The sequence below is a fragment of the Sorex araneus genome, chromosome 3 (genome assembly GCF_027595985.1).
Source record: "Sorex araneus isolate mSorAra2 chromosome 3, mSorAra2.pri, whole genome shotgun sequence".
NCBI classification, from domain to species: domain Eukaryota; kingdom Metazoa; phylum Chordata; class Mammalia; order Eulipotyphla; family Soricidae; genus Sorex; species Sorex araneus.
The window spans coordinates 152,556,817-152,584,296 of record NC_073304.1 but is presented as its reverse complement, the minus strand read 5'-3'; the positions used below and the strand labels follow the sequence as shown (position 1 = coordinate 152,584,296).

Here is a 27,480-nt window from a genome sequence, read left to right as displayed (position 1 = left end):
AGATGGCTTCTGCCCAGACAGCACTAGAATTTTTTTTTTTTTTGGTGGGGGGTGTTTTGGTTTGGTTTGGTTTTGCTTTGCTTTTGAGACACACATGGTAGTGTGCAGGGCTTATTTCTGGCTCTGCACTCAGGGATCACTCCTGGTAGTGCTCAGGGGACATTTTAGGTGCTGGGGATTGAATCCGGGTCAGCCAAGTGCAAGGCAAACACCTTAACTGGTACAATCACTCTGGCCCCAGATAATAAGATAACTTCTGACCCCAGTCCCTGACACAAGAGGCTGGACAGCTGCATGGACATGAGTCCATGTGCAGTCACTGGGTCGGGTCACCTGCATCGTGCTGGACTCTGAGTACATGGTCAGCAAAGAATTCTAGATATCAGGGATGGGCAGCTTGGAGTCTGCACAGTGCAGTGTCCCTGTGCATAACGGGCTTAAAAATAAATTGAAGAGTGGGGCCTGGGAGTTAGGTAAGGGGTTAAGGCCATGATGTGTCCAGCTGGGCTTCATCCCAGCACCACATGTTCTGTTGACCAGTACCTGGTATTGCCCTGGAGGTGCCCCAGTCTGGCCCCACTGCCCCCAGAGCCACATCCTCAGGTCCCACACCTAGCTGACTGGCCTGATTGGACAAATCTTGTCAGGATGGTCCCTGAATCCCTGAGCAAGACTTGGGGGCCCTCAAATCTGAATAGCACCATGAACCAGATTGGCTGTTGGCCTTCCTGCAGGGTCCACAGCTCCACAAACACACTGAGGTGTCTGATTTAATTTTAAAAAACTTTAAAATTGTTGATGATTGTTCTGGCTTAGAGGGTTAGTCCCCTTCATACCTCTGAGGGTGTCTCACTCATGGAGTGATGAGCATCACCTAGAATCCACTTGACAAGGATTTCTCCCAAGAATGCAAATGAGCCACCACCTAACAGGCCCCACAAACTCAGAGTGTCTTCCACTCATCATTTTCCTAATAAACAGGCTGAAGTACACTCTAACGAGAGATGAGGTAAAGAAAATATTCATGCAGTGTTTCATTTAGATGGATGGCAAAGTTCGCACCAATGTGACCTACACTGCAGGCTTTATGGATGTCATCAGCATTGATAAAACCGGAGAGATTCCATCTGGTCTATGACACCAAGGGACACTCTGCTGTTCATCACATTGCACCTCAGGAGGTCAAGTGAGGTCAAGTGAGAAAGATCTTTGTGGGCACCAAAGGAATTCCTCACGTGGTGACACATAATGCTTGTACCATTCACTATCCTGATCCCCTCATCAAGGTGAACAATACCATTCAGATTGATTTGGAGACCAGCAAGATTACTGGAAACTTGACACTGGAAACCTGTGCATGGTGACCTGTGGTCCTAACCTGGGGAGAATTGATGTGATCACCAACAGGGAGAGACACCCCTGATCTTTATATATTGTCTATGTGGATGATGCCAATAGCTTTGCCACTTGCCTCTCCAATATTATTGTAATTGGCAAAGGCAGAAAACCATGGATTCTCTTCCCCAAGAAAAAAGCATCTGCATCACCATTGCTGGAGAGACAAAAGACTGACTGCCAAACAGAGCGTTGGCTGAAATGTTTTCTCAGTGACATATTGATGGATAGAAGGGTTTTATTGGGTTTTATTACTTAAAGTTAGTATTGTGTTTTAAAAAAACAATGAAATCTTTTTGCTCTTTGGTGGCTGGAGCAATAGTACAGTGGGTAGGGTGTTTGCCTTGCACCTGGCCAACCCAGGTTCGATTCCCAGCATCCCATATGGTTCCCCGAGCACTGCCAGTAGTAATTCCTGAGTGTAGAGCCAGGAGTAACCCCCATGCTCAGTGTGGGGCTTGAGGAATCATATGGGATGCTAGGGATGGAGCCCAGGTCAGTCGCGTGCAAAGGAAGTGCCCTACAGGCTATATATATTATCACTCCACCTGAATATTTGTTATTTTTCAAAACTTCACTTTTGGTTTGGGGGCCACAGCTCGGGGTGCTCTTCCCAGCTCAGTGCTCAGGGGACTGTGTGAAGCTGTGCATGGGTTTAGCTGTGGCGCCATCTCTCCGCGCTGTCAGCTGTTCTCTCTATCACGCTAACCTAAGAGGTGGTTACACTGGGTTCTGCTGTCACTCCAGAGAGCAAAGCTACAGCTTAGCATGTCCAGGGTCACTCAAGGGCAAAGCAAATGAAGAATCTGAATCCATGCTGGTCCTGCAGGCTTTGCAGGAACCAGTGGGAACGTTGCTCTCAGCAGCCGCGAGGCCCCGGGCCAGGGCTGCCCACTCACTGCCTGCGCTCGGGAATGTCTAGTGTCTTAGGAGAGGGCTGGGAGCTAGCCGGCCTCGTGGTTCTCTGCAGAGAGCTATTTTTATTCAATCCCTGAAGCCATCAGACAGGCAGGAAAATCACCCAAGAGATCTTGCCAGTCGAGCAGACAACAACGATGCGCCCACCTTCCGGGATCAATCCCGGAAGTCTGCCTCAGGGTCATGCTTCCCAAACATAAATATGAGATGTGCACGTGGGTTCAAACCACTTCATAGAGTTGTCAACCACCAGGGATTTTGTAAACCTCATGGTTACCACTATTCATTCAGCACATAAATATTTACCAAGCACTTCCTGGTCTGGGAATGCCAGGTTAGACAGCATACACATGTGTGTGGGCGCGCGCGTATGCACACACACACACACACACACACACACACACACACACACACACACACACAGAGCTGTGCATAAGGCAGGGCACCGGGCCTGTCTGAGAGGCATGACGGGTGGAAATGGGGAGAGGAAAGCAAAAATTCTGACTTGAGAGGTCAGAGCAATAGTAACAGCGGGTGAGACACTTGCTTTGCACACAATGAATCAGGGTTCAATCCCTGGCACCCATATGGTCCCCCGTCCTCTGAGTCCACCAGGAGTGACCCCTGAGTGTAGAGTGAGAAGTAACTTCTGAATACCACTGAGTGTGGCCCCCCAAACCAAAACCAAACAAAATTCTGACTTGAAGGGTCTTAGGGCTTTTTCCAGGCAGAGTCCAGGAGACCAGAGCCTGCCATTTATGGCCTGGCCTGGCCTTGACCTGACTGGACAGGCCATGTCCTGTTTCTCATCATTTCATCACCTTCAGTCAGTTCAGCCACAATTGTCTTGCAATGGAGCAAGACAATTGTTCCCTGTTTCACACTAGCAGCTCCTCCCACAAGCATACAGTAGGTAAATGCCTACTGTGTGCAGGTCAGGGGTGGGTGCAAAGGGAAACACGGATGTGTGGTCCCCGCCCTCAGACAGAACACAATGGCAGCAAGTGAGCTGACCAGGCCAAGGCCAAGCCAAATGGTCAGGAGAATGGCATCAATAAACAAAACAGGTGTCACCATGTGACAGCAGGAGCTGACGGCTGGTCACAAGAGTGGCACTTCTGGAACGATAGAGTTGAGCAAACTGTGACGCTGAGAGGTGGGAAGCAAAGCCCAAGGCTTTCTGGAAACAGTTGCTATGACTTGGGGTGCAGACTGAGTGTTTCACATCCGGTTCAGGGCCCACCTGTGCATAGTCAGCTGTGTTTCTTGGTCTAAGGACCAAGTCTCACACACACCTAATCACAGAAGTAAATTAAAGCAATTAAATATTGCCATCATTGAACGTTTATTAAACATTCCCTAATTCCACATGCAAAACTTTTTTCATTAACTGCCAGGGGGAAAAAGTGAGGAAAGCAACTCAATTCAATATTTTGTTTTTTGTTTCTTTGGTGTCAGAAAAGGACCCATGGGCTTAAGAATGCCCTAATTTGGAAAGATACAAATGGAAAAGAAAAGGACCTTTAAAAAAGGAAAGAAAAGAAGGGGGAAGTGTTATCTGTATATGGTCAAAACATATGTAGGTAACAGTTTCTAGCTCTGAGATTTGAGACAAATGACTGCATTAGTCTTAGTGATTTTGTTTCCAAATCTGAGATCTGTCCCAGTCCTTGGTCCCACAAGGTGCTGCAATGTTTCACTAATGTACCAGATCAGACCCAAGTCATATGGTCTTCTTCGTTTGTCCTGTCTCTCCAGTTTCTCTGCCAGAACTCTGCCTCTTAGATAATCTTTTTTTTTTTCTTAGATAATCTTTTTAAGGGGCCGGAGAGATTGCACAGTCGGGAGGGCACTTTCCTTGCCTGTGGCCGACTCGAGTTCAATCCCTGGCATCCCATATGATTTCTGAAGACTTAATCCTGGTTCTGTGCTCAGGAATCACTCCTGGCAGTGCTCAGGGACCCACCTCAGGTGATCTTTTAAGAAACTTTTCATCTTGAGACTGATCAGACATTTAATCTGGGCCTTCCCAATTTGCTCAGGCATTAGATGTTTTTTTCTTCATACACTATTCCCAGACAGCTGGAGTCTGTCTCGGGAACACTGTGCACTGCAGTCACTTCTGACAAATGTCAAGGGGTGGCGTCTTCTAGCCTCCCTTCCCACTCGGCCATCCTCAGACCTTGTTTGGCTCCTGGCAGATGAAGAGGATGCTAATGGGGTGTGGCTGGAGGGAGGGACACAAAAAGCCACACCTCTGTGGACGGGGCCTGGCTTCTCCCAGGCACGCAGCTGAGGGTAGAGCTCACGGCTGTGCCTTCCAAACCCAGGCCTATAAATAAGCCTGGGCCTGGGACTGTGTGTCACCGAAGTTCCAAGATAAACCTTCTGAGGGTGGGGGAAAATTAACCCATTACTTCCCAAACTGCACATAGCATTCTCTCTCTCTCTCTCTCTCTCTCTCTCTCTCTCTCTCTCTCTCTCTCTCTCTCTCTCTCTCTCTCTCTCTCTCTCTCTCTCTCGCTGTCTCTCTCTCTCCCTGTGTGTGTGTGTGTGTGTGTGTGTGTGTGTGTGTGTTGCTGGGATCAACTCAGGTTTCGTGCTTGCAAGGCACAGACTTCACCACTGTACTGCACTCCCACTCTTAAATGTCCTTTCCCCCCTTTCTTACCTTTGGTGGTCATTGCCGCATCTGGGGGCCACACACATAGCTCATGGGGGTATGGGGGTCACCCTCAGGTGCTGGAGATCACACAGCCAAGGTACCTGCACACTGTGTTCTATAATGGGGCAGTGCCTGCCCCAGGCCCAAGGCTGAGGCTTTCAGAGGAAAGGAAAGGTACTTATTGGAGACCTGCAGGCAAATCTGACCTATTCTGTGCATTGCACTTGGAGCTTTCATTATTGCTGTGGCTTCCCCCCACACCCTGTCTTTAATACTATCAAATTTCATTAATGCAATTGGATGTTTGTGACTAGTTATACATGTTTTACTTACCAATATTTTATAACATCATGAGACTAGAGTGACAGTACAGCAGGTAAGGCACTTGCCTTGCAAGCAGTCCACCTGGGTTCAATCCTCAGCATTCCACGTGGTCCCCCAAACCCACCAGGAGTAATTCCTGAGTGCAGAGCCAGAAATTGAACCAAAGAGCAAAAAAGAAAAAATGTATAACAATACCAGTATTTTATTTATTTACTTATATTTGGATTTTGGCCCACACCCAGCAATGTTCAGGTATTAGTCTCGGCTCTGCACTCAGAGATCACTCCTGAAGCTGCCTGGGGGATCATATGGGGTGCTGGGAATCAAACCTGCCTTGGCTGCATGCAAGACAAGTGCCTACCTGCTGTACTATTACTTTGGTCCAAATGTCAGTATTTCAAAACATCAATATTTTCTTTTCTTGGGGCTGGAGCAATAGCACAGCAGGTAGGGCGTTTGCCTTGCACACGGGCAAGCTGGGTTTGATTCCCAGCATCCCATATGGTCCCCTGAGCACCACCAGGGGTAATTCCTGAGTGTAGAGCTAGGAGTAACCCCTGTGCATCTCCAGGTGTGACCCAAAAAGCAAAAAAAAAAAAATCTTCTTTTCTTTTTAATTTTTTTTAACGGTACCAACAACCATCGTTATTGGTTGCAACACTCAGTGAGAAGGGGACATGACAGCTTTGGCTTGGGAGACCAACCAGAGAGGTAGAATAATGGCACTTGTCTTGCATGTGGTCGACCCTGGTTTGTTGATCCCCAATGCCCCATATGACCATCCAAACTCCACCAGGAGTGACCCTGAACATAACCAGGAGTAAGTCCTGAAGTATGCCTCAAAAACAAAAACAAAAACACAAAAATTGGGGCTGGAGCAAGAGTACAGTGGCTATGGTCTTTTGCCTTACACACAGCCACCCAAGTTCGATCTTCAGCATCCCATATGGTTCCCAAAGCACCACTAGGAATGCAGAGCCAGTTATAAGCCCTGAGCATCCCAGCATCACTGTGACCATAAAACAAAACAAAACAAAACACTTTTTCATTAAAAAAAATTTAAAAACCAAAAAAATTATCCCCCAAATTCCAATTTTTTTAGGTTGATACTGGTATTAGGATTGAAGTTGGAACACTATATGTTTCAATTATCAATAACTTCAAATAACAATGGCTTAATAAAAAAAATGTAAGTTTTGTAATTTCTCTTAAAAAACAAAATCAAGGGAATGGAAGCTCTAGCAACATGGTTCTACCTCCCCCAAATAACAGGGGTTCACAGGGATCTCAGGCCCTGCTCATGGGTCCTAGGTCTAGGCAGAAACGTTGAGAAATATGGGATGCTTTTGTTCTTTACAATTCTCTGTTATTACAATCCAAATGTTTCCTTAAACCCTGGGCGTGCGCACACGCGCGCACGTACACACACACACACACACACACCCAAAATATAGAGATGGACACAAAAAAACACAAATGTTCCTTGACTTGAGGGAATTCAGAAAATTGAGGAAAATAAAAGCTGCATGCTAAACCAGTAAGGATACAGTTCCCAGGGCTCCAAATTCAATCTCTAGCACTACATGGTCCCTGAGCACTGACTAGGAGCACTCCAGGACAAAGGGCCTGATAGATGGCTGTCTTAGCATTTCCTCCAAATCGCCCACATGCCCAGTGCTATCCCTCAGTCCATGGGGTGGGGACCTCCTGAGTCACTGCAACTACAGCAGAAACAGGTGGGAAAAGGAACACAGTTTTTTATATTATAAAGCATTTTAGGACGAGAGAGCTCACAGGCTGAGAGCCTGGTCTGCCTCCCGAAGTCCCAGGCTTGAGCTCTGGGTTTGCTCGCTGGTGCATGGTTCCCTGAGCACCGTACAAGGAGGTGCGCCTTGAGCAGCTTGCTAGGGAGTGGCCTCTGAGTCCCACTGAGTGTAGCTCCGAAATGAAATAAAGTAAATAAAAATAAACGGGGGCTGGAGTGATAGTACAGCGGTTAGCACGTTTCTCGGGCCGGAATTCAATCCCTGGCACCCAAACGGTCCCCTGGCACCTCGGGTGAAGAAACCGAGTAGCACGTGACCCGCAGCGCGGCGGGGTGAGGCGTGGGGGGCCCGCAGGGAGGCCCTGCGGAGGAGAGGGCCACGCCGAGCGGATGTGGGGTCGCGCGAGGCCGCGCCCGCGCAGGACACAGCCCCCAGCCGGCTCCCGCGGGTCGCGGGGTCGCGCCGCGCTCGCTCCGCCCTCTCGAGCGGGTCCCGAGGCTGCAGGTCCCGGGTCCTCCCGGCCGCGCGTTTGGTCCGCGGTCCCGGAGCGAGGGCGCCGCTCCCCGGCCGGGCAGGGCCACTCGGCTGCGCGCCCTTGAGCGGCGGGAGGCCACGGGCGGGCGCGGGTGGCCAGTGTCGCCGCGCGCGGGTGGAAAGCGCGGGCGGGGCCGTCGCGGTGTGGGCGGGCCGGGGCGGGCCGGGGCGGGCCGGGGGCGGTGGCCGGAGAGCGGCTCCAGGGCTGCAGTGGCCGCCGCCGAGCGAGGCCGCCTCGGGAGAGCCCCTGGGCGCAGACGGGCCGCCGGGGCCGCGCCGAGCAGGTACGGAGCGTCCCGGGACCCGGCGGCCACGCGCTCCCGGCCCGTTAGCCCGGCCGCCTCGACCCCGGTCCCCGAACATCGGCGGGACTTCCCGTGCCCGGTTGGTTGGAATTCCTGGGGAGGGGGCTCCGATTCCCACCCCGGGGGCTCTGCGGCAGGCTGCCGCCGTACCGGGACCTGTCGCCCGCGCCGTGCTCCGCGCGAGGACCCCCTTCATCCCCGCGGGGCCGCAGGTGGAGACCACCTGCTGGGCCGGTCATCCCGGCCAGAGGGCGGGCGGGGAGGACGCGGGGTGCATAGTCGGCCGGCCCGTCCTTCTCAGAAGGTGCGCTTTAGGGTGAAGGGGTAGGTAGCCACGTCCAGCTCCTGCAGCCTGGGGCGGGGGTGTGGCCCCCAGAGACCGGTGTGCTGCGCGCTGTCCCTGCAACTGAGACTGGAGCTCTTTCCCTCTACACCTAAAGGACAGCAAAGGGGCTTGGAGCAGCACTGTGCGTGCTTGCACTGCGGACAGGGTGTCATGTGGGCCCCTGCCCACTGGGGCAGGGTGTGTGTGTAGAGTGAAGTGGGCGGGGGCGGAGGGGCGGGGAGGGGGGACTTTTCCAGAGCGGGATCCAGGCCAGGCTGGGTCTCCAGGAACTCACGTCACCCCACCCCCACCCCTCACTTCTCCAGGGAGCTGCCAAAGCCAAAGGCAGCTCGGGCGGGATTATGTGTACTCACTGGGCCGACCTGACCCAAGGTGGGGTGGGGACAGGCGAGGGACCCAACCTCAGAGAAGGGCACCGTGATCTCCACCACCATGTGCCCTTGCTTGTCCCTTTCTGGCCTCCTGACACAGGCTCAGGAGGAACTGGAGGTTTGGGGAGGTGACCATAGCAGGTCCCTGGAGCCCCAGCCAGAACCAAACTCGCGTAGCCCAGCCTGAGGCTCAGATTCCTCCTGACTGCCCCCTCCCTGAGGGCCTGGGGTCGCCAGAAAGAGATTGGGACTGTTTCCCCCCATCACACTCCTCCCTCCCAGCTGTCTGCCCGGAGCGAGCTGGCCCGAGGGCTCCTTGGATCCCTTTCCCGGGAGCCTTCCACATCCAACAGAAACATTGTTTTCCTGGGGAGCAGAGTTAGAGCAGGAGGAGCCGGGCAGGAGGGGCGCCAGTGGGCAAAGGAGACAGCCGGCCCCGGCCAACGAAGGAAGCTTCCAGGCCCCTTCCCGCTGAGGGCAGTCAGAAGCATGTCCCCCTGCTTCACGCTGGGGAATTCTTGAAGGGGTCCCTAGCCCAACAGAGAAGGGCTGCAGCAAGTGCTCCTGGCACCCCAGGGAAAGTAAATCTCTGCCGAGTGCCTGAATCTCTGGATATGAAACCCCTGGCCTCATCACTAGAACCATCTGGGCAGGTGGAGGTGGCCCTGGCCTGGGTTCCCACGGGAGCTGAGGGCCGGGAAACTGGGGTCTAGGTGGGAAAGGGCCACCCAGAGCTTCTATCAGCTCTCGGGAGGGGGCGGTTCTGGCCTCACTGCAACCCCCACACATGGGCCGGGCTCTCCACAAGGGGAGCAGGCGGGAGGCGTGACCAGCGCTGGCCAAGAAGCGAGGGTGAGGTCAGACCCGCACCCCTGGCGCTGCGCTCCGCACTCCACCAGGACAGCGCGGCTCAGGGTCCCCTCTTCCCGCGCCCTGCCGTTGGGGAGAGCGAAGTGACCCCGCTGGTGTCCCGCAGCGCCCCCTGAGCCCAGATGCCCGCCTAGCGCCTTCCTCCCGCCTGCGCCTTCCGGGAGGAGTGATGGAGGAGAGGAGGGCTGGCAGGTGAGAGGGGGCTTCCTGCGGCGGGCGGGGCGGTAGGGCGGCCGTGGATGGAGGGGGGCGCTGTGCAGTCTCCGGCGCCGGCGGACGCGCCCCTCTGGTTTGCAGGCCACCCTGGTGTCTGCTGCTCCTCCTGTCGCTCCCTCAGCTTGGCCTGGACCAGGAGGTGAGAGGGGTGTGTTCACCTCCCCAGTTTATCCCGACTGAAACCACGCCCACTTCCCGTGCTGTGCGTGGCCTCCGTGCGCGGGGTGGGGGTGGGGGGCTCGCACCCAGCCCCCATCTGCCGCCCGCTAAGATCCTTCTAACTTTGTTCGCACAGGTCTCCTCTGGACCCTTCCCTCAGACACCCGCTGAAGAGGGCCCCGTCCCTGAGGGTGTCTGGGGGCCCTGGGGCCCGTGGGCCTCTTGCTCCCAAGCCTGTGGGGTGGGGGTGCAGCGTAGGAGCCGCTCATGCCAGCTCCCCAGCCCGCAGCCCCCCCGCAGCCTCCCACCTCGGCCCCCACGGCGTCCAGGAGCCCTGCTGCCCCAGGGCCAGGGCCCCAGGCCTCAGACTCCCCTAGAGCCCCTCTCCGTGCACGGGCCGCAGCTTTGGGGAAGAGGAGGCGCACCTCGAGGCCCAGCTTCCGCATCAGGGCGAGAGGAAGCCCAGGAGACCCCAGGACCTAGGAGGTGGGGGCGGGGCTCTGAGGAGGGCGGGGCCTGGGAGGGATGGGCTCTGAGGGAGGGGAGGCTTTGGACCGAGGGCTCGGCAGAGGTGGAGCTCGGGGAGGTTGGGGCTAGGGCGGAGCTCTAAGAAGGGGTGGGGCTTGGAATGTGGGCAAGCTCCAGCGTAGTGATTCAGCGGGCAGGGACTTTCTTTCCGGATAAGGGTCAGACCCCCTGGCGTTGTGATACATCCTTCTCAGGTCCCGAGGCCGAGACCCCATCAAGCCAGGGATGTTTGGCTACGGGAGAGTGCCCTTCGCTTTGCCACTCCATCGGAACCGCCGGCACCCCAGGAGGCCCCCTCGATCTGAAAGCTCCAAGCCCTCAGAGGGCCCAGAGGCGACTCCAGGAGCAGAGCCATCTCCTGCAAATCACACCTCTGCAGTCCGGCTTCCTGTGGAACAGACTGCTCACACCACGTCCCCTCCGGCAGAACCCCCGAGCCCCAGCGCTTTTCAGACAGAAGTGCCCTCTAGAAGCTGGCCTGTCCCCACAAGCGCCCACCTTCAAGTCCAGGCCTCTGGCACAGAGCCCCCCTGGCCCCCTGCAGTTCCAGGGGCAAACAGCTCCCTCAACGCTTCCTCTCAGCCAACGAGGCCAAGGGTCCAGCCCCCCACCCATTCCCGGAGGACAGAAAGATACCCTAACCGCTTCCTTCCTGTCCCTCGGGGCCGAGGCCAGCAGAGCCGAGAGCACCGGAGGTCTGGAGAGACCCCTCGCAGGTACCCTGCTGGCTGGTTGCCCCTGCTGAGTGACAGCCCCCACACCAGCTCCCGATGGAGCCTCTTCGCTCCCAGCAGCCCGAGATGTGCTGGGGAGCCCGAGCAGCTGAGAGCGTGCTTCCAGGAGGTGAGCTCCTACTCACCCCTGTCCCCCAGCCCCCCCCAGCCCTCCCTTCCATGTCCCTGAATCCAAGCCTGAACCGAACCCTCAGCATCTCCCATAGCTGGAGCTCTCACATAGGCCATTCCACACTCTGCCCCCCAAACCAGCTTTGACCCACACCCCCGTTTTCCTCCCCAGCTCTGACACCTCTGTATCCCCCCACCTCAGCCCTGCCCCCCTGAGCAGCCGGACCCCCGGGCCCTGCAGTGCGCAGCCTTTGACTCTCAGGAGTTTATGGGCCAGCTGTACCAGTGGGAGCCCTTCACTGAAGGTGAGGTGTCTTCCTGACCCCGCCCCTGAAGGTGTCAGCCCCTCTCTCCTCGCTGCATTAGACCCCTGGGTCACACTTCCTTTCTCTTCCGCCCTCCCTCTGCTGGGCGGGGCAGGAAGGGGACAGGTAGGCCCTGTGGGTGGCTGGCAGCAGAGGGTTCAGGCTGGCAAATCCCTCCCAGGGGGTGGGTGGCCTCTTCCTGCTGGGGTGCTGTGACCATTGGATGAAGCTCCCTCATGACCAGCCACCTGGCTTGGGACCTAGGTGTCTTGCTTCTTTATAGTGAGACTAATGCTGAGTTCTGAGCTCAGTGAACACAGGTTTCAAATGTGCTCCAGGAATTTTAAATACCCTCTGCTGGTCTCTGTGACCCCACTGACCCACCCTCATTCTTGTATGATCCTCAAAGTAACCTTTCAGGTACAGAATTGTCCATTTCCCCTCAGAAACTGAGATTTAGGGGAGCCCGCAGACCATCAGGCTCACACCCCTTCACCTTTGCTCTCAGTCCAGGGCTCCCAGCGCTGCGAACTCAACTGTCGGCCTCGTGGCTTCCGCTTTTATGTCCGTCACACTGAGAAGGTCCAGGATGGGACCCTGTGTCAGCCCGGTTCTCTCGACATCTGCGTGGCAGGACGCTGTCTGGTGAGGGAGGATAGAACACACACACACACACACACACACACACCTGCACTCACTCACATTCTCATTCATATACCCACACCCACACACTCTTTTTCTCACACTCATATGCACTCACGCTCACACTCACCCTCACTGACAACACACACATGCACTCACAGGCTCTCATATTCTCACACGTGCTCACACACATGTACTCTCATACACACTTATATGTATTCACTCACACAGTCACCCTCACAAACATACATACACTCGCTCGCAGGTATTCACATTCTCACACACACTCACACACATACTCATTCACATTCATACACACACGCAATGAGGTCAGAGAGAGGAAAGATCTGTCATACTGAGCTGAGCGGAGATAAGAGGGAAAGTTGAAGGATCCCCACTATCAGGCAGGCCCATGCAGGGAAGGCTGGCTGGGAGGGTGGCTCCTCAGCTTCATAAAAGTGCATCCTCAGTGCTACGGGGTAGGAGTGGGGAGAATGTCAGGATGGGTCAGCTCGAAGGGAACTAGGCCGGCTGTGACGTGGTGATGGGCTTCTTCCTGTTCCCGCAGAGTCCCGGCTGTGACGGGATCCTGGGCTCGGGCAGACGTCCAGATGGCTGTGGTGTCTGTGGGGGTGATGATTCCACCTGCCGCCTTGTCTCAGGGAACCTGACTGACCGGGGTGGCCCTCTGGGCTATCAGAAGATCCTGCTCATTCCTGCCGGAGCCTCTCAACTCCATATCGCCCAGCTCCAGCCCAGCTCCAACTACCTCGGTGAGGCCCAGGCTCCCGGCTCCACATGGCAGCCCGGCAGCCCTGTGATCAGAGGGCAGTAACCACTGACTGGCTGCTCCTCCCCTGCCTGCAGCACTTCGAGGCCCCGGGGGCCGCTCTATCATCAATGGGAACTGGGCAGTAGACCCCCCCGGGTCCTATACGGTGGGGGGCACCACCTTCCAGTACCGCCGTCCTCCCCGAGAGGAAGGCGTGGGTGAGAGCCTGACAGCCCAGGGCCCCCTCATGCAGCCCGTGGACGTCTATGTAAGTTTTGGGGACAGCTGAGCTCTGTTGGCGGGGGGGGCGCCCTGGGCTCATCCCCATATTCCCAAATGTGTGTGGCTGACTGCGTCTCTTTCAGATGATCTTCCAGGAAGAAAACCTGGGTGTTTCTTACCAGTATGTCATCTCCTCACCCCCCACGCCCGAGAGCCCTACCCCTGAGCCCCGTGCTCCCCTCCCACTGCCTGGTAAGGCTGTATCCCACACTTGAGGATGGCTGGGAGGGCCCCCGGCGATCGGGGCCTCTGACTCATCTCCTTCACTCTCCTGCACAGAGGTCTTGAAAGTGGTGCCCCCAGCTGTGGCAGCCCCTCGGCCTGCCCGCAACCCTGGCACTCTGCATCGGCAGGTGCGCATCCCCCAGGTGCTGGCACCTCCACACCCCCGGAACCCTGGGGGAACCCCAGCCGGCTACTGGAAGCAAGCAGGGTTCTCTGAGTGCTCAGCATCCTGCGGGGAAGGTGAGTCATGCCCCCAAACCCCCAAAGGATTCTCCACTCCATGAGGCTGGGGAACCCCGGGATGTGGATTCTAAGCCCCATCTGTTCCCCCTCACCTCCTCAGGTGTCTGGCAACCCATCTTTCTCTGCATTTCTCGGGAGTCAGGAGAAGAGCTGCATGAACGAAGCTGTGCCACAGCCACCAAGCCCCTGGTGTCCCTGAAGCCCTGCCATGGCCCTCCGTGCCCTCCATAGTGAGTGTGGCCCCAGGAATAGGCTCCCCTGGGTCACTCACAGAGAGAATTTTTGGGGGGTTGGTCCTGGGATCCAGGTGCTGACTGTGGCTTTAAGTGCAAACCTTGTCCCCTGAGGGCCTAGGAACACAGCCCTCTGCCAATGAGTGCCCTGTGCCCACAGCTGGGAGGCTGGTGAGTGGACATCATGTAGCCGCTCCTGCGGGCCTGGCATCCAGCACCGCCAGCTGCTCTGCCGCCAAGAGTTTGGGTCTGGGGGCTCCTCGGTGCCACCCGAGCGCTGTGGCCACCTGCCCCGGCCCAACATCACCCAGGCCTGCCAGCTGCGCCTCTGCGGCCACTGGGAGGTCCAGTCCCCCTGGAGCCAGGTGAGTGGGAAGAGATGGTGGTGGGGGAGGGGGGCACAGTCCCCACAGAGCTGTCACTAGCCAGGCAGGGAAGGGTTTCTCCAACCTTTCAGCAGTGCATGTCTGCAGACAAGGCTCAAGGACATCGGTTTAAGAGGAGACCGAGTGGGGCCTGGGCGTTCTGCTCCTTGGCCCGCAAGCCACGGAGCCGGCATGGAGCAGCTGCCTGGGAAACGGCACTCATGCGTTCCTCACTTTGCACCCTGCAGTGCTCAGTGCGGTGCGGGCGCGGCCATCGGACCCGGCAAGTGCGCTGCGTAGGAAACAATGGGGACGAAGTCAGCGAGCGGGAGTGTGTGTTGGGCCCCCCGCGGCCCCCTAGCAAGGAGGCCTGTGACATGGGGCCCTGTACTACGGCCTGGTTCCACAGCGACTGGAGCTCCAAGGTGGGCGCCCATATCCTCAGAACCTTCCCAGCACAACTGGATAAGCTGCTTCTTTTGGGGGGTGGGTTGAGGGGTGGTTCTTAAGACCCTGCAGTGCTTACTGCTGGCTTTGAGCTCAAGGATCACTCCTGGGATGCCAGGGATTGCACCCCGGTCAGCTATGTGTAAGGCAAATGCCCTGCCTGCTGTATGTACTATGTCTCTGAGCCCTGGAAGAGCACTTCTGAGCAAGAGCAGAAAATGTAGGCGTGGGGTCTGGAGAGGGCTCCTCTTCCTATGGGGCTGGGGGGTCTTGGGATGTGTGTTCTAAGTCCTGCCTGTTCCCCCTCACCTCCTCAGGTGTCTGATCCCCCCTCTACCACTTCCTCTGCCTGCTCCGCCTTTTCTGTCTGGTTCCTTTGGGGGCACTTTCCAGTCTCCAGGGCTCAGCCCTCACCGAGCTCCCAACCCGTTCTGCTTGCCTGCAGTGCTCGGCCGAGTGCGGGACAGGGATCCAGAGGCGCACTGTCATCTGCCTGGGCAGTGGGGAGGCACAGGGCGCGGGCCCAGCAGAGGCCGGGCCAGGTGCTCCCGCACACAGCTGTGCACCCGGAAGCCGCCCTGCCGACATGCGTGCCTGCAGCTTGGGGGCCTGCGAACTGAGCTGGCGCTGGTTTGCTGGGCCCTGGGCCGAGGTGAGCAGTGGGCCTGGGGTGGGTGGACGAATTGGGTTCCTGCGGCACCTCACAGCTCCCGTTTGCCACACCAGTGCTCCTCAGAATGTGGCTTGGGCACACAGCGCAGAGACCTCATCTGTGTGTCCAAACTGGGCACCGAGTTCAATGTCACGGCTCCCAGTAGCTGCTCCCACCTGCCCAAGCCCCCAGCCCTGCGGCCCTGTCAGGGCCACGACTGCCGGGACCGATGGTTCTCCACCCCCTGGAGTCCGGTGAGTGCCTGGCACCTGGCCCTGCCCAAGGCGAATCCTCAGGGAAGGGGATCCAGGAGAACGGGCCCTGCGGGATGACATTGCCCACACCCAATAGACTGGGGACCCTTGAGGGCCAGCCCTCACTCCACTCAGCTCAGAAGCCAGGGGGACGCAGTTTGGGTCTGATGCGGTAGCTGGGGCCTCCCCAGTGCTCTCGCTCCTGCCAGGGTGGCGTGCAGACCAGGGAGGTGCAGTGCCTGACGGCCAACCAGACCCTTAGCATCCGGTGCCCTCCGCACCAGCGCCCCTCCAAGAAGCGACCGTGCAACAGCCAGCCCTGCAGCCAGAGCCCTGGTAAGAACCCCTGCCCCAGGCTCCGGGAGGGCGGAAATAGCGCGAGCATCCACCTCAGGTGACCCCTGCTGCACGTTGGTCTCCTCTGTCCCCAGATGACCAGTGCCAGGACAACTCTCCACACTGCCCCCTGGTGGTGCAGGCCCGGCTCTGCGTCTACCCCTACTACGTGGCCACCTGCTGCCGCTCCTGCGCCCACGTCCTAGAGAGGCCCGCCGCGGAGCCCGCCTGAGGGGTCCCGGAGACCCCTTCCTCGTGCTTTCCTCATGCCACTCAGTCACCCATCAGCGTGGGAGCGAGTGTGCTGTGCGATTCACTCCAGCACGTGTGTCTGGGCTGGTCTGGACGTGCGTGTGACTTCTCAGAAGCGATACCGAGTCAAAACGGGGGCCGAACTTCCCTCTTTTCCGGGACTCTGCCAGGCGAAGAGGAAAGCAAGTTTGCAGCCCTTCAGCAATCTGCGTCCCAGCTCTGAGCGGTCACTTCTCTTGTTCAGGCCTCTGTCTCCCTAACTACCGGCTCTTGCGTTGGTCGCTTCCCCTCGCATAAAGTGCAGCTGGGGCTCAGTTCTGCCTTACCCCAGGAAGAGATGACTACCCCAGAGCAGGACCAGCTGAGCAGGGGACAGAATAGAGAAATGTTTGAATCGGATACCCTATTCCCTGCTCTCCACCTCTTAAAAACGGTTCCTACCCCAGAATTTATTTATTTTTATTAAAGATAATTATGGCGAACGAGAAGCAGGCTCTGCATTGTCCTCATGGGGACCTACCCGTAAGGGCCACCTTAGTAGGCAGGGCGTGATCCGAGGAAGGGGGCGAGCACTGAAGACCAGGGGCAGGGAGTACCTGGCTGGGGCCAGAGGCCTTGCTGTTTGCGCACTGACCACTAGAGGCCACCACTTCTACTGATTAGACGTGAACTTGGCTCTTGGGTGAGGCCAGAAACTGCAAGGGCCGGTGATGAGTTAGTCTTTTGGAATCTGGTGACATTTCTTTCAGCTTGGACTGGAGCTGGAAGGCAGCTGGATTTTCAGGGTCTTTTTTTCCCACCGTGTACCTAACTTTGTTTTCCCCCCTTTCTGCTATCACCGATTTCGTTATCGAGCTCTCGGTGTCTTGCTATTCCAAGTGTTGGGGGGAAGGAAGTGATCGCGTCTCCCAGCCCCACCCCATTTCCGCAGCTGGAGGGCCGCGGCCGGGATGGGGCGGGGCCGGGCTCTGCCGGGGCGGGGCTCGGCCAGGGCCGCGCCTGTCCTGCCAAAGGCGCATTCTTTGAAGCTGGCTCACTCCAACCCCCACCCATTTCAGCGCTGAGTAAATAGCTTTGTTGGAGGTGAAGTGAGAGCGGCCAGGCTTGTCCCTCAAACTGAACCCAGGATTCCCAGGGGTCCCCCCGGTCTCCCCTCGGGGTCCGCCTGCAGTCCTTCCACGGAGGGCAGTGAGCGTGCAGAGAGAGTGGCCCCCCTCTCGGCGCCCCCGTCACCAACACACGGCTCTCTACCTCCTCCCGGCCCGCGGGCCCTGGCCGTGCTCCGTGCTGGGAGAGGCAGGGAAGGGAGACTTGGGAGGGATTTGGGGCGGAAAGTAGTTAAGGAAGGAGGCCCGGAGGAATGGGGGCAAAGTGGCTTCAGCCCAGGACCAGGAGTGGGGACTGACGCTCCCCCCAGGCCGGCGGCGAGAGGCCGGTGAGGCGGGCCCGAAGCTGGCCCGGAGATACTGAGGCTGCCGGCCGGGTGCCGAAGTGGAGGGTGCGGACTGTAAGGCGCTCCCTGCAATTCCTGGAAGCCAGCTGGGCGGAGGCGGCTCCGCCTCTTCCGCGAAGTCCCCGCCCTCTGCTCCTGGCCTCCAGGGCTGTTGCTGGGTAGGTCTGTGGTCGGCCCGAGCCTGCCAGCCAATCACAGGTGGGGGTGCACTCCCCAGCCACGCCGAGGCGTCGCCACCGCACTGCCTGTCTCCCGCCAGCCAGCCCTTAGCTACCCCGGGTCTCTGAACTGCGCTTCCATCTGGCCTTGCCCCGCTCCCATTTATTTCCTGGCCTTCGGGGCTCTTGGGGTTCTGGGGGTGGATCGTGCAGTGCTAGGAATTGAACCCGAACCCAGGGAATTCCCGCCTACAAGGCATGTGTGCTGCCGTCTGGGCCATGTCCCAGGCCCTCCACGTCATTTATCAGGGTTTGAGGGCCACATCTGGCAGTGCTCAGGAGTCATTCCTGCTCTGTGCTCATGAATAACCCCTGGCAGTGCTCAGGGTACGGTGTTTGTGTGTGGGAGGGGGAGAAGGGTGGAGCATGGCAAGGGCCCTACCCCTGTTTCCAGCTGTCAGGGTTCTGTCTTTCTGCTGGGCCAGCATGGGATCAGGGTGGAAGTTTCCAGGAAAGCAACCTGGCCATGTGACCTCTTTTCCTGGTACCTTAGAAGCGGGGTGGTTGGAGTGGTTCAGACACCTGTTGACCTCTGGAACCCTCTGGAGGCACTTGGGAGAGAGGAAGCTGCTGCAGCCCCAGGCCTGCTGAGTCGGGGTGCACTGGAGTGGTTTAGGGAAGGCCTCAGAGGAAGTGGACCCCTGTGAATGGGGGGAGGGAGTGGTGCTGGGAACAAGCCTGTCTGCAGGGAGAGAGCCACTCGGCATGCAGCTGGGGTGCAGGGGGCGGGGGAGGTTTTGCCTCTAGATCCTTGTCTTAGGGGTGAACTTTGAAGGGCTCAAGAGATCAGAAACCCTGGCTGCCCATTACCTACCACTGAACTGTGGCCCAGCCTAAATTTAGCTCCTGGCTGCCCCAGCCCTGCCCTGGCCCCTCCCAAGCAGGTGTCACAGCCAGTGGGACGGGGACTCCAGATTCACCTACTCTCCAGAGAACTGGGGTGGGACATAGGAGAGATGGCTCCCTCTGGTGTAGGCAGGTAGATAGGGAAAGGCTCTTGGCAATGAAAATTGAGATTTAACAGTCTCCGGGAAGGAGACTTTTAAGACTTGCAAATTCAAGAAAACAAAAGACCCTGAGGAAACCATCAGCAGACCCTGAGGATAATGGACCCCTCCCCAGGAGGTTCCCCAAAGAAGGCCATCACCACTCCCAACCTCCCTGGTAACCTTAGCAACAAACTTTTACCTGGAAAGAAATCCCAAGTGGGGGCAGGTTGAAGAAACCCTATAAAAAACACCTTGAACAAAGGAGGGGCACGCATATGCTGCCAGAGCCCTGTGCTGCTTGTGCCCGTGTGGCCAAGCACACGTGTCGCCGGAGCACATGTGTCACCCACATCTCCCCTCTTGAGATGTGTACTTTCATGCTTACATACTTTTGTGTCTAAAGCTCGGTTATGTGTAGGGGCTTCCTCCACCCTTGGAGAAGCCCGCGTTCTCTCTTGAGTGCGTTATTCTTACTATTCTCTCTCCCACTTATCCCTTCCTCCTTCCCTCAGAAACCTCTAAATAAAAGCTATTTACTTCACTGCTTGTCTACTCCTGAAATTCTTTTCCGCGAGCGAGACAAGAACCCAGTAACTCTGGGTCCCGGGTGGTAGAGGCGGTTGGGGAGAAAGCGACTGTTTTTCTCCTCCCCACTTCACGTAAGTCACCTGTGGGGCCCACCGACATCACCTCCAGGGCCTCTAGCCCCTTCCAGGTTGGTCACAATGAAATTCTTCATTTGGTTTTTCCGGCAACACCCCAAGATGTTTAGAGGTTGCTCCTGGCTCTGCACTCAGGGATCATTCCTGGTGTTGAGCTGGAGACCACAAGGAATGTTGGAGATCATACCTGGGTTGACTCGCATACAATACAAACACCCTCCCTGCTGTCCTATCCTCTCATCCTGAGAGCCCTTACTTGAATGGAATTCTCACCAGAGTGCCTGCCCTGGGGCCTAGTGGTGCTGGCTGGTAGGGGAGGGAGGCTGTGTGTTCTCTCTGTCTTTCCTAGACGTGTCACTGAAATCCACCCTCTCTGGGGCTGGGAATCAGCTGGGTGGAGAGTTAGCTAAGGCAGTTTATTTGTCACACTGGTGATGAAGAGGTGTGCGCTTGAAAGGGCAAGGGGTGCCTTGGCAGGAAGCAGAAAGCCTCAGGAAAGTACCTAAGTCTAAGTCTGTCAACAAGAGAGAGATCAAGTTTGGGTTAACCCCAAGCTAGACAGAACCAATTTATAATCTGAGCGAGCACCCATGACTGAGGAAAAACTAGTCCAGAGAAGAATTTTGCATGGCTGTGGGCTTGGGAGGAGCTGGAAATGAACTAGTTCAAAATAAAGTTCAATTGAGTCGGAGCCGTGGCACTCAGATCCCAGGGCCACTGGCCAGCTGATGTGGAGATGGACCAGACCAGACCCACCAGACAGCTGCAGACACTGCGCGTGACCTGGGAGGGAGCCATGCTGCTAGCGGGGCAGGCTGGATTTCAGAAAGTTTCCAAAAGTTGGGGTTCAGATGTCCATGTGTTTTACTCATCCGAGCTTGCCCTTATCTCTGTCAGCTTTATAGAACCTCAAAAGAGGAAAGAAAAGTAATGGGGGAGCAGGCTGTTTCTGGGGGCTCTTGGCAGGGGGCAAAGGCCCTGCCCTTGATGGGAAAAAGGAACGTAGTTCTTGGAATCTGAACACCCTTTCTTTCTTTCCTCTCTCCCCCTCCCTTTTTTTTTTTTTTTTTTTTTTTTTTTTTGCTTTTTGGGTCACACCCGGCGATGCACAGGGGTCACTCCTGGCTCATGCACTCAGGAATCACCCCTGGCGGTGCTCAGGGGACCATATGGGATGCTGGGATTCGAACCCGGGTCGGCCGCGTGCAAGGCAAACGCCTTACCCGCTGTGCTATCACTCCAGCCCCCTCCCCCTCCCTTTCATACTAGTAACTCTGGTCACCACATGGGCCAGCTTTTGTCGGGCCAGTGGAGAAGCAAACCACTTCTGTCCAGTGGGCTGGAAAGTAATGTCGGCTTTGCAGGCCATAATCCGCTTTGACACAACTCCTTAGTTCTCGCTGTACAAAAGTAGTCCCTGAGCAGATGTAAATCAGTGGGCATGGCTGTGTTCTCAAGGAAACTTTGACATTGGAATTTTTGTATCATAATTTGTGGGGTGGTGGTTTGGGCCACACCTGGCGTGCTCAGGGCTCACTCCTAGTTCAGCCATGTACAAGGCAAGCACATTATCTCCTATACTATCTCTCATCCAATATCTTGTCATTTTAATGACAGTAAATAAAAATATTTATTCAATCTTTCAAAGGGGCCAGGGAGATAGTAGAATAAGAAGGGCACTCCCCTAGTATGCAGTCAACCCAGGTTCAATTCCACATAGGTCCCCTGAGCTGACCAGGAGTAGTCCCTGAGTACAGAGCCAGGAATAAGTCTTGAGCACTCCTAGGTATGACCCGAAAACAAGAAAATGTGGAAACTGTTCCTTAAATCACTCCACAGGAAGAGGGACAGGTCAGTAGTCTTATCCACCTGGCTGAAGAGCATGTCCTATCTGTGTCCCCTCTGGGTTTGTTTTCTTTGGAGGCTACATCTGGCAGTGCTGAGGCCTCTGGGTCATCTGCCAGCAGTAGCAGCAGTCAGTGCTGGGTTCCAACTCAGAGTTCCCACATGCCAACCTTGAGCTCTTAAGCCCTTTGTGCCATTTCCCTGCCCCCCAGAGCTTGGCTGGAAGCGCTTTTGTTCTTCTCAACTCTTCCATGAGTTTTTGACATTTGAAGACAATATGGTCAACCTGAAGTTTTAAGGAATTAAAATTTCCTTCATGGGGCTGGAGAGAGATATGGCACTTGTCTTGAGTACAGCTGACCTGGATTCAATCCCTGGCATCCCAATGGTCCCGAGTACCACCAGGAGTGAGAGCCCTGAGCACCACAGGATGTGGCCAAAGTGGTATAGCACGTAGCTTATACGGAAGAGGCCTGAGCACCACCAGGAGTGGCCTCCCAAAGGCAGTTCAAATATTCTTGGTCTTTCTTCACAATCCACCCCACACAAGCACATGGTTAGGTTGTAGATCTTGGGTCAGCATCCCACAACTTAGGACAAACTCAAACTGGTTCTTTGCTCAAAGGCATGCGGTTGGGCTGTTTGAAATGACTGGGACTGAGATTGCCAACCAAATCCCAATTTATTTATTTTTGCTTTTTGGTCACACCTGGCGATGCTCAGGGGTTACTCTGGCTTCACACTCAGAGATTACTCCTGGTGGTGTAGGCTCAGGGAACCATATGGGATGCTGGAGATCAAACCTGGGTCGACCACGTGCAAGGCAAACACCCTACCCGCTGTACTATTGCTTGGCGCCCCCCTTTCCCCACTTTTTATTTTTTGGTTTTTGGGCCACACCCAGTGGTGCTCAGCGGTTATTCCTGGCTCTGCAAACAGTGATCACTTTGGCAGGCTCAGGAGACCATATGGAGTGCAGGGGATGGAACCTGAGTTTGCTGCCCTCCTCCCTGTCCTATCGCTCAGTCCCACCAAGACCTGATTGTATAAAACTTCACAACAACCACGGGGACTAAAAGGCCTCTGCCTGACCCCAACTATTCTGAGGTGCTACAGAAAGGGGACAAGTGGTTGGGCTGCCACTTCTCTGGCATTATCTATAGCCAAGGGCCTCTGTGGAGCTGTTGTTTCTTCAAGATGAAAACAAGCCACCTCATTTCAAAACACACAGACCAACCTTCATTTCGACACGAAGCTGTTTCCCTCTTTCTGTTTTGACTCATGAGGTTCTGAGAAATGCGAGAACGTCACCTCCCACAGCCTGGGTCTGTGGGGTTTTTTCTTTTGTGAGTCCTGCTCAAGCACATTAATATTCAGTGTGTTGGAAAGGCCTTTCATGAGGCCCTACCTTCCAGGTGGGGCCCCTCTTGCCTGCTTCCATTGGGTTTTTAGGGTCTCAGGAAATAAACAAGCTAACCTCTCAGGAAATTTTAGTAACAAAGCAGTGAAACCTTGCAGCTGCTCCCTTGTAACAGCTGTCTCTTCCAGAGGGGGGGGGTCCCCCCTTCCACCAAGGGCAGGAGATGTAGGAACTGGTCCAGGCAGCCTCACCCCACAGGAGGTGTGAGCTGAGAATAAAATGCATGAAAATACTGGACATAGAGACAGAGAGATTAGGGTGAACATAAATATGAAAGCAATGCCAGATCCTGGGAAAACCCCTGCTTCCTCCCACTCCAAATCTGAAGACTTGAGAGTCAAACCATGGAGTCTTAGCAACATTTCCAAAATAGGAAAAGTTTCAGTTTCGTCTTCCCCAGGAAAAATGAGAATGGTAGGGCACAGAACAAAAGTGGTGTGGAATCAAAATGAAAGGATAACTCCAGAACAAAATCCAACAGTTAAACATAATTTTCCGTGTTTCCTTGGCTCTCCTTTCCAGCACACCTTGTCCCAGGCCAACTTGAATAAACACACACATGTGATCACATGAGGGTGGGAAGAAAACCAAATGGTGTTGCTGGTGGTGGTGGGGCCTTGAATGGAATGCAGCCCCAAGCAGCTAGGGGGCTGGGACTCAGCTCTCTGGCACTGGCTGTGGATTTATACAGGCAGAGAAGCCAAAACAATGAGCTCATGGGCAAGAATGCAGCCTGTGGGAAGTTTGGCAGGCAGGGTAAACTGGCTTTTTGAACCAGGATGGGAATAGCTGTAATAGAATCTCCCACGGGAACAGGATTAGGAAGAGAAAGCAGCCTCCATTCAGTATTTGGGGTCCAGCTGAATGGCGTTTGGAGACTGCTTTATTTGGTTCTGTAGAGCACTTGCTTCATGCCTTTGGGCCGCTTTTTTTTTTTTCTATTTTGGGTCACACCTGGTGATGCACAGGAGTTACTCCTGGCTCTGCACTCAGGAATTACTCCTGGCAGTGCTCAGGGGACCATATGGGATGCTGAGAATCGAACCCAGGTCGGCCGTGTGCAAGGCAATCGCCCTACCCGCTGTGCTGTTGCTCCAGCCCCCTTTGGGCCGCTCTTAAAGATTGAAAGGATCCTGAAAACTGGGATGTGTGGCTCAGCAGTGGAGCATCTGCCTTGCATGTGTGAGGCCCCAGTCAACTCTGCCTCCTGACTCTCCAAAAATTAATTAAAATGAAAAAAACAAAGGGCTGGAAAAATAGTTCAACCATCTGAGAATATGCAGCTTTACATGGAGGAGACTGGGATTTGATCCCTAGCACTGCCACGCGTGACTCCTGAGCACTGAGCCAAGTGCTGAGTACAAGGTGTGTCTCCCAAACCATGAATAAAGTAAAAACTTGGTGTCTTTTACTGGTTGTGACCGTTGGTGGGTAAAGCTGAGGCAATGAGTGAGCAACCTAGATGATGTAAATAAAAACAGCTTTATTTACACCAGGTCTACCAATCCAACTCCTTCCCCGAGATCCAAATAATGGCTATGATGCCGAGACTGTATGTGTTTGAGGTTATCTTAGTGAAAGAGGGAACATTAGCTCTATCTTCTTTCCTCTCCAGATACAATGTACCCTACTGGCTTCTAAGACCAAAGAGCCATAATTTCCCTATCAATGCTTTTCAATCCCCAAATGGACTAAACTGGAGATATTCTATTCACTGTCAGGGTGAAGGGGTAGGCAGGCAGAGCCCGAAGAGTAAGACCTTCCTTTGCCTCAGAGAGGTTTTCCCAAATCCATGCTGTGGGGTGTGTCTTTCTTCCCCACTCATGAAGTTTCAGCTTCACCATTTCTCTTGGAACCTTCTGGCCACCTACTTTTCTCACCTCATTCTATTATTCTGTTTTCACTATATTGCTTTGTGCATTATATTCTAGTTTTGCACTGTTTTGTTGCCAGATGGTTATTTTCAGCTGTCTGCTACCAGATCTTGATTCTCTCTCCAGTCTAATTTTTTTTTGTCTCGGACTATCACTTCTGCTAGACTGTAAGCTTTAACTTTCTGCCACAATTGCATTATGCACAAATTCTTCAGCATCTCTCAAGAAATTCTCTGAAGAAGAAAGACAGTCACTTAAATTGCAATATAATATACTCAAAACTTAACAATGATGGGGCTGGAGTGACAGCATAGCGGGTAGGCGTTTGCCTTGCATGCGGCCGACCCAGGTTCAAATCCCAGCATCCCATATGGTTCCCCGAGCACCGCCAGGAGTAATTCCTGAGTGCAGAGCCAGGAGTAACCCCTGTGCATCGCCGGGTGTGACCCCCCCCAAAAAAAAAATAACACTGATGAGTACTAACAAATTAGCTGATTTAAAATATCTTTGCTTGTCCCACGCCCTCAATTTTTTAAAGAAAATATCAGGACCCACAGACCCTGCATCTAGTTGTATTTCAATTATTTCCTAGTCTCTCTGACCAAGTTTTTGGACAGGAGGGATTCTTGATAATCTCCAGCACCCAGCAGTATATGGTACTGCCATAGATAAGTAACTCAACAAACGTGACTGAGCTCATTTAAGATCCTGAAGTTCAATCAATCACGAAAAATTCTTAAGGAGCCAATGTAATCTTTAAGCAAGAGAAGGCAAGCTAATTATAAGCAGTGGCAGAACCAAGTCATTATAGAAATAAATACGTGAAGTGATCAAAATCACAGTGGTATCCTTGTTCCTGACACATTGAGGAACCAAAGAAAGTATAAAAGAGAAAGCAAGCATGGGAACAAAAGCCTCAACACGTTTAGTCTTTTAGTTCAGAATCACTACTAAATAACTCTGAATTTTCAGTTACATTTGCCTGGAGGCAGATTCCTAACCCCCTTTCCACATACTTCACATAACTAAGATAACACTGTAACAACTCTGAAACTGAAGAACAGTTACTGCAAATCTTGAAAGGGAGAACAGCTTTGTGAGATGGCTCAAGAAGACACAGTTGTGTGATCACTGAAGGAGCAGAGCCCAGAGAAACTAGGGTAAATGTAGACTGATCATCTTAACCCCGGGAATTAGTAGCCCCAAGCTTTGGGTGTCTGCTGGAGCCAGGACACACACCAGTTGTACAATTATTCAAATTTAACTTTTGTAAAGTCCTCCAGCTGTCACAACTGCTTTAAAGAATTTTTTTTCTGAAAGCAATCAGTATGAAGCAAGAGCTGGCTCTAAAGTCGCAAAACAGGAACTGAAATCAGTCTGGTTGTGTCAAATTGTTATTTTGACTCTAGTGACTTGTTACCTGGTTACCATCTGACCACTTCTAAAGGGTCACTAGGGAATGGTGCCACAGATTAGTAGAGCAATCATCTGGACTGTGGGAACTGGAGTCTTGTACCTCTTGCTCTCTCCAGTTTTCTGCTAGGGGTGTACTTGGACAGACCAACTTACTTTATGCTTTGGGCCATACAGACTGCTCAGGGCCTGTTCCTGGCACTGCTCTCAGGAATGACCACTGGCCATGCTTGGGGAACCTATATGATGGTGGGGATTAGAACTGGGATCAGTCATATGCATGGCAAATACCTGTACTGTCTCTGGCTCTCACTTTTCTGATTGTGGCAATCTAGAAACAAAATGTACAGGAGTGATGGTGGTTCCCAGAAGAGCATTTTTCATTACTTAACCCATCACCAGCTTTCTGCTCATCTTTAACTTGCAGAAATTTTCTGCTCAGGGGCAGAGGGTTGCCTTCCAGGGGCTGGTGTGGGTTTGATTCCCAGCACCCCATATTGTCGTGAGCCCTGCTGGGTATGCCCCCAAAATCAAACTAAATAAATTTCTGGGTCGATAGGGAAAGCACGCTTACTTCTCTTATGGGAAGTAAGCACAAATGAACTACCACAGAACTGACTTGTTATTTTCTTCTAAGAATTCAGGTCTCGGGGCTGCAGCCATGGTACACTGGCCTTGTATGCAGCTGACCCTGGCTCAACCCCCAACAACCTCTAGTCCCGAGGCCCTGCAAGCAGTTAATCCCTGAGAGCACAGTGTTGCCCCCACTTCAACAAAATCCAACACACAAAACCAACTAATTTTACCCTCTGGGGCTTAGGGCAGTGGTGATTTAAGAGGATGTTATGGGTAGTCTATTGAACACTGGACATTCTGCCAGCCTCAAGATAGCTTGAATAGTAATGCAGACAAACCCTGAATGGGGGAAAAGCACAAAAACCTGTTTGCATGATTAGCACTTGGTTTTCAAGGTTCAAAATCAGTAATAAGCAAACCATGCATTTGCACATCTCCCTGGTTTTTTTTGGGTCACACCCAGCCCAGCATTGCACAGGGGTTACTCCTGGCTCTGCACTCAGGAATTACTCCCGGCGGTGCACGGGGGACCATATGGGGTGCTGGGAATCAAACCCGTGTCGGCCGAGTGCAAGGCAAATGCCCTACCCACTGTGTTATCGCTCCGGCCCCTCCCTGGTATTTCTACTCCCTTTAAAGGTAGCTGAAAAGACAAGCTAGGGTTTCTGAAACTGACTTAGGCTGAACAAGTAATGATAGCACTCACCCTAAGGTTATTCCAACATTTTTGTGATTAAGAAATCCAGGGCAGAAATTGTAATTTTGCAAAGAAGCTACTCT

The 27,480-nt window shown here is 54.3% G+C and overlaps 1 protein-coding gene and 1 pseudogene across 2 annotated transcripts; both read left to right on the top strand.

Annotated features, from left to right (window-relative positions):
- Positions 1-907: 907 nt before the first annotated feature.
- LOC101542789 (40S ribosomal protein S4-like) lies at positions 908-1,423 on the top strand (annotated as a pseudogene).
- Positions 1,424-7,780: 6,357 nt separating this feature from the next.
- Positions 7,781-16,738, top strand: ADAMTSL4 (ADAMTS like 4). 2 transcript variants are annotated; one of them, XM_055133481.1, is made up of 18 exons: positions 7,781-7,886; positions 9,601-9,686; positions 9,792-9,849; positions 10,006-10,355; positions 10,592-11,240; positions 11,445-11,547; positions 12,056-12,192; positions 12,758-12,962; positions 13,057-13,229; positions 13,327-13,435; positions 13,523-13,708; positions 13,812-13,941; positions 14,105-14,309; positions 14,558-14,734; positions 15,202-15,408; positions 15,483-15,662; positions 15,839-15,998; positions 16,094-16,738. In XM_055133481.1, the coding sequence occupies exons 2-18, from the start codon at positions 9,664-9,666 to the stop codon at positions 16,228-16,230; spliced, it is 3,189 nt and encodes a 1,062-aa protein (XP_054989456.1). In that variant the 5' UTR covers positions 7,781-7,886; positions 9,601-9,663; the 3' UTR covers positions 16,231-16,738. The 2 variants fall into 2 exon arrangements, with proteins under 2 accessions (XP_054989456.1, XP_012790343.2); XM_012934889.2 differs by lacking the exon at positions 7,781-7,886 and adding an exon at positions 7,965-7,986 and having other exon boundaries at positions 15,854-15,998.
- Positions 16,739-27,480: the final 10,742 nt, after the last annotated feature.